Below are 12,670 nucleotides of genomic sequence, written 5' to 3' on the forward strand. Positions count from 1 at the left end.
AACATTTGTGTGTTCTATTTTCACAAATACATGCATGTTGTTGTGCTTATTTACCTTAGTATATTACTTGGTGGGAGAATAGCACTGCCAAATTCAGAGAAGTGCGAATTTCAGGGCATGGTTGTGTTTTGGTTCGTGCTTTGCTTTGGAAAATGTGGGTGTAAAGATCACCTTTGCATGAGAACTGAATCAAATTTCATTTGCATCCCAAGTCAAGCAGCAACTGTGTGAACCAGAGCAGAGATAACCCATAACCATGGTTAAGTTTTCTTAAACCATGATTATGTGTTAAATCTACACTTCAGCACAGAACTAAGCTGTACCTTTTGGGCAGTTGCCCATCTTTCTGTGCATTTCCTGCTGTTATTGAACTGCTTTGACCTGGGTTGTGTACAGATCTCAAAGAATTAGCCTCACTTCTTTAGAAGACACAGATAAAGGTGAATGTGATTACACATATGAAAAAGGAACATCCAAGGAGGATCTAGAGGGAGAAGAACCTTTGCTTTCAAGCCCTTTTCCTGAAAAAAAAAACCCCTCAACATTCTATAGGACCTGAAAGGCAAAAGTGGATTTTATACTTATGGAAATGTGTGTGAGCTGAAAAGGTATTAAACTTCTGAAAATTCAGCTGCAAAGTGTATTAAATATGAATCAAATTAGCTGGAGTGTGAGAGGGAAGCGGGGAAAAATAATGTTTCTCGAGTGGTTATGACTCAGTTCTCTTCCAAATATAGTATGCACACAACATTGTTCAGTAACGAGTTTATCAAGCTTTTGCTCTGCAAAAAGAGGACTCAGAGCCAAGGTGGAAGATTCAGAAGCTCCCAGAGGCATTAGAAGCTCATTCCCAATTTCCTAAAAAAATAAAGAATCTGTCAGTATGATTCTCCTGTTGCTGCAAGTTAGACATCACCAAGGCTAAGAGGAATACTTTGATAACTCTATAGTAGTGTTTTTTGAACTGCGTTCTACTGAGTCCTAGAATTCTGGGAAGGCTTTATTAGGGATTTTTCAGTGGGATAATCAATCTTAGGGTCTGGTTTGAAGGAACCATCTTGCTGGAGCTCAGGTGTGGGTCTGGCCAGTGCAGGGATGAGTGAGTCCCTGAGAACCACAGGTATACTGTATTGTACTGGTTGGACACAGAGGAATGGTAGGAGGAACCAGCTGGGGAACCCCCAAGGGAAGAAGGCTCAGAGCCTGGGGAGTGCTGGTGGGTCAACAAAGAGGTGAGAAGACTCAGAGCAGGTGTTGGAAGCTGAGGAGGCAACAGGGCTTAGTGAGCTGGGAAAGTCTGTGGCAGAAAGAGATCCTGAATCAGAGGCAGAAGCTGAAGCAGGAGGATGGGAGGAGAGAGGCCAAAAGGCAGAGATGAATCAGGCTGGTGAAGAGTCACAGGTGTCTCCCCTTCCCCCTTGTCTCCCAGAACCAGAAGTGCCATGAAAAGGGTGGAGGACAGATGGGCGATGCACAGACACAGTCTCTGATTGCTTGGAAAAAAATCCAAGCAAGGAAGGGACTTAGGCAGCTGTGGGGAGACAGGGGCCTTCAGTCTTAGCAACTGCTTCATGGGGGCAAGACCTACTGAATATGAGTTGCTGTGCTCATGAGGCCTAACACTCCTGTGCAGGTCGTGTTTTTGCTTATGAAGAGTGAACTCCAACTTGCGTGGCATGATTTACTGCTGCCTTGCTCCTGTTATATACCTTCTTGAGTTCTGTAATGGAAGGAAGGAGCAGGGCTTGCCCAAGATATTTTGTCGCCTCAGGAGAAGGGCAAGATGGCGTCCCCTCCCACAGCATCCACCCACCTGAGGCAGCAGATTCACTCTGACTCATGGTAGGGCCAGCCATAGAGGGGAGGGATTGTAACGGTAAGTAAATAGAGAAAAGTATGACTGCTTTTCCCCTGTAATGGGGAGCCGCAGAGGTGTGCTGAGCATGGTGAGGATGTGCTGTGGGCATTGTTAGAGGGGCTGAGCTTCAGGTTTTTTGAGCTGGGCTCCAAACCTCTCGCCCCATTCTGTAGCTTTTAAGAAACTTACTGGGTGAGACTCTATTCACCCAGCGGAGGCACTTATACACATAATTTAGAATATGCAAATTTAATGCAAATTTTTGTCACATGGGTCTCTGCCCCTAGTGCCACAGGGGTACACTCTTTTCATGCCCAGGCCAACTATGATGTCAGGGAACTGCCATCGGAAGAACAGATGGTGGAAAGGCTCCAGGAGAATACCAGAGACACTACAGCAGAAGAGGGAACCAGTAGGGGGGGTGCAGGAGCTCCAAGGGAAAGGGAGTCGGAGGGGAGGCTCTGGGATACTTCCAGTGAGAACAGTGAGGAGGTATCAGGACCCCCTTTAGGGACCCCCATCCCTCGCTGGAAACTGTCACGCAGAGAATCCAGGAGACGCGTTTCCGTTAAACAGCTTTTATGTTGGAAACGTTTCCGCAGACGCCCACTGTCAGATTCTACCAGCGACTGACGGAGCCATGCCAAAGGGCTCCGCTCAAGGCAGAGATTTACTACACTGAGTAATCTCTGAGGGATCAAGCTTTTACGCACAAGCAGCTCATTATCCCATCACATATGACATCTAATAGAAATGGTAATAGAAAAAAAGATGTTTCCTTTAAACTTAACCATTTTTAAAGAAACCCATCCTTTACTTCTTGCTAGTTCCCAGTACAGTGGTACCTCAGGTTAAGAACTGAATTCGTTCTGGAGGTCCGTTCTCAACCTGAAACTGTTCTTAGCTAATGGGGCCTCCTGCCGCTGCCACACAATTTCTGTTCTCATCCTGAAGCAGAGTTCTTAACCCGAGGTACTATTTCTGGGTTAGCGGAGTCTGTAACCTGAAGTATCTGTAACCTGAAGCAATCTGTAACCCAAGGTACCACTGTATAGGCAGTGATGAGCAATCATGACTTACCATTTTCTGGAGAAGTTGTCTTCACAGAAATAAGCTTCACATTCTCTTTATCCGATGGCGCTCTGTTGGGAGATGTTGAAGGTGTTTGGAGACATTTAAAGCATGAGGGGGACAGAGTACATTTCTAGAAGAGGATTCAATTTAGCTGATCCAAGCAGTACATAAATACTGTATTTAAATAAATAAGACTGTGGTCAAGTTATTCCAGTACAGGAATGGCCAGGACTGTCTTACCAACTGAAGATGGTAAAAGAAATTCCTGGCCACTGAGGACATCTGCACCTTCTGGGACAGAGCTGGATGTTGCATCGAACAATAGCTATCTCACACTTTTCAGTGTATTTTTCCTTATCAGAAAAAAAATATCAATTTTTAGGGGGAGGGAGGGATAGATTTGTTGCTCAAGAGCATGGAATCAACTTTAATTGTGCAACCTTAATCTGCCAATCTACGGTTGAATACTGCCCCCAAATAGCAAGAGTCTAGAAGTACCCCTTGTGAAGGAAACAGGTTCTGTATCAATGCATTTTCAAGATGAATACTCTAAGTTACTGTAAGCAGCAACTGCATTCTCTTAACCAGATAGGGACAGTAGAGTTTTGGAAAAACCAACTCTGTCTGAAAGAATAGCCAAACGGACTAAATTCATAATACTATTTGGAAAATACTGTTTGAAAAAGTTTGAAAAAGATCTTCCAGAGGTAACAGTGAGCTGAAAAAAGTTGTCAAGAATTTTATTGTAGTTAGAGAGTATAGCTTGGTATTTGGGTCAGCAGCAGAGGAATGTGCCAAACCTCTCAAGTCCACCTGAATCTGCAAATAAAGGACTTAATAAAGAAAAAGGCAACTTCCTCCTGCACATAATAGATTTCTAAAAAATAATAATAATAAACAAGGATGGACAGGGTATGGGCCATTTGAGAACTGGGAACAGTCACTGCTGCTACAGAATTTAGGTGTGTATTTAGGTGTGTAAACTACCTGGGACTCTTTCTGCCAAATACATTTACAACACGAAAGTCATTCAAATTATAAGAAAGGGAAATTGCGTGTTCAGACCCAGAGACCTCCCCACTCAATAAAGACACACTTGACTCAAATTTTAGTTTTGGTTTTTGGTAGAATTTAGGCCACAGCTTTATTGATTACAGAAGGTGAGTGGTTACATAGGCTCTGGTTCGACTAGCTCCCTGCAGCGCTGACCCAGGGCACCAGCATAGGTCAGCCTAGGGTGAACACCTGGGTAGGTGAAAAGCCAGGAACAGACTATGTTCACCACCCAGATGCCCCCCGGGACTCAGGCACAGGCACAACCCCCTCTTGGGGGTTGACCAAACCAGATGAGTCCCTGGATTCCTTTAATGGAATACCCTTCACAAAGGGATGGCGAGATCGTTCTTCCATCCCTAACACCTGAACCAGTGCCTATCCACAACCTTACAAGTTGTGACGACTTGCTATGTGGCAGGTGAAACCCAAATGGCAACAGCCAATCAGCCAAGTGGGGAAATTCCTGTCGTGCCCCTGTCCCAACGACAGATGACACACGACGGCACAGCAAGGTAAATCGCAAAATGACCTAAAAGTAGGGTGAGGTAGGCTGGTGTTCCGAATGCATGAGCCAAAAGAGGAAGCTCTGGGTCATGTGCATTGGTATATATAGGTCCCTTGATCCGTTTAGACTGCACCCCATTGGTCAGACTGAACCCAACATCGAGGGACCTACCAATCGGGCGTTGTGGCTGACCAATCTTACCCACCCACAACACAGGTGGTCAGTCTCCAGGTCTCACTGCAACACGTGCCCTCTTTTAGGGAGGACACGATTTGTATTAATGTGAGGAAGGACTTCCTGGCAGAATAAACAGCAAAGGCATGTCTGTTAGGGCAAATGGGACACTGTTCCAATAACTTCAATATGCCCTTCTCCCTGCCCTCTTACTCCCATTCCAAGGAGTGGTCCTGAGGCTGCTGTAGCAGACTGTGAGGGTGGTGCTCACATGACCTTCTGGCAGCAGAGTTACTGCTGCTTACTGGGAGGGAGAAATGGAGGGTGGGAAGGGTGAGGTGGTGGGGAGGTCCTGGCTGTCAACTTCCTCCTCCTTAGCCTTCTAGAACTCAACAGGGAGGAAGATTCACAAAGATCAACAGGGGTCAAAGTGAGAATGAGCTGGCACTATCTGTTGTTGGAAGTGAGAGCTGGACCATAAAGAAGACTGATCGCCAAAGAATTGATGCTTTTGAATTATGGTGCTGGAAGAGACTCTTGAGAGTCTCATGGACTGCAAGAAGACCAAACTTCTCCATTGTGAAGGAAATCAGCCCTGAGTGCTCACTGGAAGGACAGATCCTGAAGCTGAGGCTCCAATACTTTGGCCACCTCATGAGAAGAGAAGACTCCCTGGAAAAGACCCTGATGTTGGGAAAGATGGAGGGCACAAGGAGAAGGGGACGACAGAGGACAAGATGGTTGGACGGTGTTCTCGAAGCTACAAACATGAGTCTGACCAAACTGTGGGAGGCAGTGGAAGACAAGAGTGCCTGGCATGCTCTGGTCCATGGGGTCATGAAGAGTTGGACACGACTAAATGACTAAACAACACCAAATCTGTTGTTGGCTCTGGCGCCACCTATTATCGGCCTCCTTGTCTTCTGCCCTACCAATCCCAATGGGGACTGGCTACCACAGAGTATATAGAGTGTTCAGCAGTGGGATTGAATAGGACTGAAAGTGGTAGTTTTCAAGCAGAGGCTTAATAACCTTTTAAAAGGCTATGAGCGATTCTGTAGCAGCCAATTTTCTGCATTTGCAGTTGACCATCCCAACTCCATGATTCCATGAAGCAGTTATGGAAGAAAGATGTTGCCTGGCTCTGTGTTGTCAGGGGAGTGATAGAAATCAATCTTCCCAGCTGCCCTCATTCTGAAGTTTTATCTCCCAAACAAACCCACACTGGTTATTACAGAGGCTGATAGCTACTGAATAGAGGAGGCACGCTGATAAAGCTGCATGAATCTGTGCAGACATCAGGTGTGTTTTGTTCTCACACAGTAACAAATATGAAGAGGCCATGCACACAGATCAAGAAGGACCGTGTCAGAGTGTATTTTTGTGAACGGACTTCTGCAAATCTCTCGTCTCTCTCTCATTTATGGGAATGACTCTGACCATGTACTGTAGAGATGTCAAGACCTTCTTGATAAGTCCAGATTTGTATCTCAAAAGAAACTGTCAGAAAGCCAGTGCCACAGTGGGGTTCTTCCGAATTTGAAGAACATGCACGGCTGGGTTGCAGGGACAGGAATTGCAAGATAGCTGAACTAGTGGCAGAATGGCCTAGTTATTTTCAAAACCTGGACCATTATAGCAGAGGTAGCCAACGTGAGGCTATGACTCTCATCATGCTGGCTGGGGCTGATGGGTGTGGGGAGCCCCACAGCATCTGGAGGGTACCATCCTGGCTCTTGCTGCCTTCAAGGGACCGCTTCCATAAGGCACCTTTATATTAGCATAGGATGGGAGGAAAGGAAAACAACTTACTGTTCAGTTCCGTTTTCTTGTCTCTCTGAAAGGAAAAGGAGATTCACATGATATGGATATCCCAAAGCTAATTGTCAGGGAGTAAGATTCCTACCTAGTCTTCTCCATCACATGTAACTCTTTCACATGCCAGGATTTTCTCCTTCTTGCATATCAGAATAATCATGCAATGTGAGCATTCACTGAATTTGGCAATAAGGAATGATTTACTTGCTAGGGTTATACAGTTGTAAGTGATTTCGGGAGCAATAAGAATGGGAGCCTAACTACCGCCTCTTTTCTGAGTACGGATGGGTAAATATGTGAATTACAGTTTCTCACAATCCCTCAGTTTTCAAATCTTCAGTTCTTTACCTTTCCATATTAGTTCAGCAGCAAGCCCCAGAGTGGGTTAAAACAAATCAAAATTCAGAATAAAAGTAGTTACACCCTTATTTTCTGGTATGTACTTTTGCCTAATATACATATTAGTTGCAAAGTATATTTCCCCCTAATACTTATAATTTCTCTAATATAGTGCATTTTTGTATGCTATCTTCACTAATCTATGCATGTTGTCACACACTTTACCCTAACATATGTATTGTTGTACACATTACTTGGCAGGAGAACTGCATTGCACAATTCTGAGAAGTGTAAATTTTGAAGGCTGGCTGTGTTTTGGTTTGCATATTGTTTCAGAAAGTGTGAATTAGGCAGATATGCCTTTAAATGTGAACTGAATTGAATCCCCCCTATTCCCTCTTGCAACTATATATATAATATCTTGATTACGGTCCAACGACCCATAACATAGATACAGAATAAAATATAAACTCATATACACAACCCCCCAGGGAAGGGAGACCGAAGCATTATTTGTTTAGTCATGGGTATGTTGATCTGCAACTTAATATTGCTGTGAATAGAGCTGATATTTGGGATTCTAGCTACCCTCTGCAGTACAGCTACCCTCTGCAATCAGTCATTACTCCGCAAAGACTGAGCATGCTCAGTCTTCATTGGACTCGTTTCCGGTTCTTCTGCAAACCGTAGGGTGTCCAAAAGCCTGCTGACAGCTCCCTCTTGAGGCAAGGAGGCTGGTTGATGATGCTTAGGCTGGATAAGCAACAACTCAGTGCGACATGTTGGACATCATGTTTACAAATAAAGCAAGGCATCGCAAAAAATCCCAATCGGTTCAAAAACATGCTGCAGCTGAAATTACAATGGGAAATATAATTCAAACCCGTTTAAAATATTATTCAAAAAAAATTTTTATTTATTTTTGGTTAAAAGTTGAATAGATACCTGGAGTTGTCTTCAAGCACATTCTGTACAAAGTCACCAGAAGGAATACAGAAAGGGATATGACTATCAAGGCAATGATGACCGGCAAAATAATGGCTGCATGCAATGGAGAAAAACTGTTTTAATTCATACATGTCAACATCTTAGATTCTTTTTTAAAAGAAAAAAACACGCAAAACATGTTCCTCCCTGACCCCTTTCTACACAGTGCCTGCAGTGGAAATTCTTACCTAATTTCCCAGCTTTCCTATTTTCCAGTGCAACCACTGGGTGGCAGGCTTACAGCCATTATGAAAGACCATAACCTGACTTCCTCCCCGGTTCCAAAGGCCTCTGCAGTAAACAGCAATATCCATGCTGCGAGGCCTGCGTCCATATATACCCTTCCTTGACAGGCCTAACGGTGTTTAACACTTTTCCTAGGGGAATTAAGGATGAGATTTCAAAAAAGTGTCAGCAGCAACTGCAGTAAAATTCCAATTTGTGTGTGTGCATTGCATTGTGTGTGCATGTTATGTTGTTATGCTATGTTATGTTGTTACGTTATGTTTGTGTGTGTGTATGTGGGTTTCTTTGTCCGGGACAGAACTGCTGCCTTTGATAGGAGGCAAATGCCACACATTGTTTTACTGATGATTTGTTAATTATTCTCTATGATTTATGTTGTATTTGTGATGTTATTGGGCAGACATATCCCCTTGTTCATGCTCTCTGTAAGAATGACCTGATCCAGGGTTATCACTTGCATGATATTGCGGCTTTGACCTCCAACCTCAAGAATAATTTCAGGGCTCAGAGGGTGAAAGGCGATGTCAGTTCTGCTCTCATTAGAGCCTGTCTCTCTTGCAGATAAGCTCTTATGCAGGCAGGTAGACAGCTTTCTGTAATTAGGTTCACTGTCCACCAAGGACTGAAGTTAAGTTGCTGACAATTTTATTTCGGCAGCTGCCATAAAACCACCACACTCAGTGTACTTACTGGTATAAGAGGGGTGATCCTGTTTTTCAGCGTGTGCATTTACAGTGTTGCCTACGAGAAAGAAAAAATGTGATTAAAGTAAAACATTCACTTGCATGGTTTCTGCTTTTAAAAAAAAAAATCAGCTAGCAGTTGAACACAACTGCAGCCTTCTTATCACCCCACATCCCACTGCTGTCCTGTTCCAAGTCACCAGTAGACTGAAGAGCAATTATTATGATACTACTCTGACAAGAAAAGCTGCTTTGGTTCCGCCTCTCTCCCTTCTCATTTTCCCAGTGTCAGTTCTCCACATTTCCACAGTAGTTTGTGATTTTTTATTTTTTATTGTCATTGGAAAATTCACCAGCATTTTAGTAACAAATTTCTCCCAAAAGATGCCTTTTTGTATGCAGTTTTGCTCAGTGCTATTTTTCAAGAAAAAGAAGTGCCGTAACTCGCCACAAACATCTTCTCTTAGAATGACAACAGCGCCCACTTGAGAGGTGCTGGAACTGCGTTCCAGTGAGTTCTGGCTGAAAAAAAGCCCTGGTTTTGCTTGTACACATTTTTGCAAATCTGTTTCCCCATTTTCATGTTATTTTCACTAATATATGGGTCTGCACATTTTACCCTAAAGTATACACACACTGCTTGAGCAATGAACTTCCTTGAAAAATTTGGAGAAGGATGGCTGTGCTTCATGTATTGTTTTAAAAAGAGCAAATCGGGTAGATATGGCTTAAAATATGAACTGAATCAAATTTCTTTTCCATCCCAAGCTAGGAACGATCTATAACTCAAATATTAGCCCAGTCCACTTGGATATAACCCAATTTCACTCCCCTGATTCCATTTGAGTGCTTAGAATTTAAGCCAACTAAATATAATTTGCTTCCAAGAGATTTAGACTGAATTAAATCCAAGTACCTCAACTTCACAGATCTCTCCCCCCTTACACACACACACACACACACACACACACACACACACACACCATTAGCATATGTTTAATTTAATGCTTTTCAGGGATTTTGTTATAGCTCTCTTCATTGACATTGCTGGTCTCATTAAAACTAGATTACATTTTCTGCTGATCCAGGTTCAACCTTATTGAATTAACCAAAATCTTATGCTGGTCAGCAGTTTTCTGCCTCCCTACTATGTGATATTATTTATTTGAAAAATAATCTGGCACCCATTATTATGTTTTATTGAATTTTCATATACACTTAAGAAACCTACATTCTAGGTGATGTTATTGTCTTAAAAATATGCATTTGTTTTACTTTCTTTCTTGAGTGATAGCATTTCTCAATCCATACTAACCTTTACCTTATTATCTGAATCCCAGGTGAATTTTTTAAAAAATAAAAAGCCCACATATTAACCTCCTCAAGTTTCTGAGATGCTTTAATTCCTATATTTCTGTCAGTATTTACTAAAATAGGGCATATCAAAGGACTGCAACCTTACTATAAATTCTGTTGTGAATCATGATCATTATATTTATTCCTAGGGTTTCCTTTCCCTCCATTTGTGAAAGGTAAGTTTGCCATATGGCCGAGAATTGAATGCCCTATAGCACGGTAGCAGAACATAAATGTTGTCTGCAAAGGCCTGTAAAACAAGGTTGTGGAATCATTAACTTGCAGGCCTTAAGAGCTCCTGCTGCCATCCTTCCCCCCACAGCCAACAGAGTCTCATCTGCCCCTCCCTGATGCAACAAGGCTTGACGAAAGCCTTCTGTTGGAACCAATGGAAGGCTTTTTCCAAGCCTAACTGCATTGTGATGGAGCCATTTTCAGGGTACTCATAGCTTCAGAGGAAAGGAAGGTCTTTCTGGAAAAAGCAGCAAAGGAGGGAATGGGTAACCATCCTTCAGCTTGGAAAGGCTTGGAAAAAGCTAAAATGCTCACATTGGCCACATTCACTGTCGTCTTGGCCACTGCCATGTTCCCCTGAAGGGCTGACCAAGGGGGAGTCCAATCCTTGGGCTGCAAAAACTCCCCACCCTTTGCTATAAAGCTACAGGATAAATTGTTGGTATCTCCCAAGGTCACATAGAGTAGGTAAAGGGGACATTTGGCCCTCCAGATGTTGCTGAGTCAGAACTCCCATCATCCCCCGACAATAGCCATGCTTGCTAGGGCCGAAGTTGGTTCAGTTAAGCAACATCTGGAAGTCAAAGGTTCCCCAGACCTGACCTAAAGGATCTCCTGTAACCACCAGACTGTTGCCATCAGTCAGAATAAGCACTACTGTGCTTATCTAGATGGACAAGTAATCTCAAGCTGCTGCTTATATCCTTGTGCTGTTAGGCATATCTGGTCAACAGTATCATGGTTTTCAGTTTGCCTTTAATGAGCAATTTGCACCGCATCAGTCATCGCTATAGAAAGCCCAAGAAATTGACAATGACTGGCAGACTTATTGAACTTGTTCTATGCCTCTTCCATGTCAACCTCACACTCCTTTGGGGGCTGTGAGTTTAGAGGGGCAGCTGCCCTGTAAAAAGAATCTGGGAAGACTTCCAGACTCATTACTGAAAAATGAGGAGGGCAATATTGTCTGGAATAAGTTGTTGTTGGGCAATGAGCTATGAAGCGGGGAGAGAGAAAGCCTCCTATTTTTCCCCTTCTTTTTTGCATTGCTGCCTTGCCTCATCCTAGTAGGTGGTTAACAGACCAGCAGATGGCATGGGAGACAGAGACCCCAAACCAACCTCCCTCCATTGTGTTCTCAAATGGCCCTTTGACTAAACAACTGCAGTCTTCTTCCGTTTGTTTCTTTCCCCCCTTCCTTTTTGGATGGCAACCAAGTGAAGCTAAGCTCAAGTACGCTCCTGACTGATGGCTCAAAGGGGATGCTAAAATACACAAAGTATGTTTTTGTAATTTGGAGGTGGAGGAGCTCAAACAAGATCTACACTTTTTCATTTTTTAAAAATGACACATACGTATGTTGTTCTAAACTTCCCAATTCTCCAAATTATAGAAATAAAACCTGCCAAAAGTGGTTACAAATGAACCCACTGCGGGGAAGGTCCTTTATCCTGAACACCTGGAGCTTTCAGGAGGCATTTGAAACCATTCCTGTTTACCCCGGCATTTGGTGGCAACCCTAAGACTGTTGGATGGAAGAATATTTTTAACTGTAACTACTTTTAGATGTTTTAAACTGTAACAGCTTTTAAATTGTTTTTATGGTGTTAAAATGTTTTTGCTTTGTTTTTGTGTTTGTGTGTTTCTGTTTTCTGCCCTGGGCTCCTGGGGGAGGAAGGGTAGGATAGAAATTCAAAAATGAAAAAAGGCCAAAAGTAGAAGATCTCAAGAACTTAAACTGGCTGGTTTGCTCTGTTTGTGACTCATTTATGAGTCCTGATTATCAACTCAGATTTGTAGGGCAAGCTGAAAGTTTGCTGCTTTGTATATATAATATCAAATTATGGTTTGCCACAAAGCAAGAAGGGGGGGGGGGAATCACAGTGTGAATGGGAGAATGGTGTTCTTGATAATCATTTATTAATTCCACACATTTTAATGCATTTACCCCACAACTTTCCCAACATGCAAAACTGGTTTTTTGAAGTGAATTTGATGCACCAGGGGGATAAAGCACTTAAACCATGTCAATTGCTAATTTTTCCATATTCACTGGAATCCCTCCCACAAAATACTGGCAGTCTGGAGGTAAAATAGGAGAGAAGTATTTGCCTTTACTTACTTTCAGTTGGAACTTCGGTTACTTTTTGAAGCGGGTCTTGTATGCTTCTCTCAGTGGCCTTCTCGCTGGGAAGTGCCCTTGTTGTTGTTGTTGTCTTGTTATGTTGATCTGTAAGGAAGGAAATCTCATGTTAAACACAAACACCACCCTAAGGTTTAGACTCTTGTCTAGGTAGGAAGCACTGCTTTCAGTCAGAAACAAAGGCAGTTCTCCCTCTC

The 12,670-nt window shown here is 43.1% G+C and overlaps 1 protein-coding gene and 1 long non-coding RNA gene across 3 annotated transcripts in view; one reads left to right on the top strand and one right to left on the bottom strand.

Moving 5' to 3' along the window:
* The window catches only part of LOC307223936, a 58,547-nt gene that overhangs the window by 40,814 nt on the left and 5,063 nt on the right, over window positions 1-12,670 (top strand). The gene's annotated exons all lie outside the window — the stretch shown is intronic.
* The window catches only part of EMCN (endomucin), a 37,807-nt gene that overhangs the window by 2,922 nt on the left and 22,215 nt on the right, over window positions 1-12,670 (bottom strand). For both annotated transcript variants that reach the window (XM_079990317.1, XM_079990318.1), the window contains exons 7-11: window positions 12,453-12,560; window positions 8,748-8,798; window positions 7,770-7,865; window positions 6,480-6,504; window positions 2,939-3,000 (exon numbers count right to left, since the gene is read on the bottom strand). In XM_079990317.1, the coding sequence (XP_079846443.1) occupies window positions 2,939-3,000; window positions 6,480-6,504; window positions 7,770-7,865; window positions 8,748-8,798; window positions 12,453-12,560 (342 nt within the window). The remainder of the gene's footprint in view (window positions 1-2,938; window positions 3,001-6,479; window positions 6,505-7,769; window positions 7,866-8,747; window positions 8,799-12,452; window positions 12,561-12,670) is intronic.

This window comes from Podarcis cretensis (assembly GCF_951804945.1).
Source record: "Podarcis cretensis genome assembly, chromosome: 9".
Classification (NCBI taxonomy): Eukaryota; Metazoa; Chordata; class Lepidosauria; order Squamata; family Lacertidae; genus Podarcis; species Podarcis cretensis.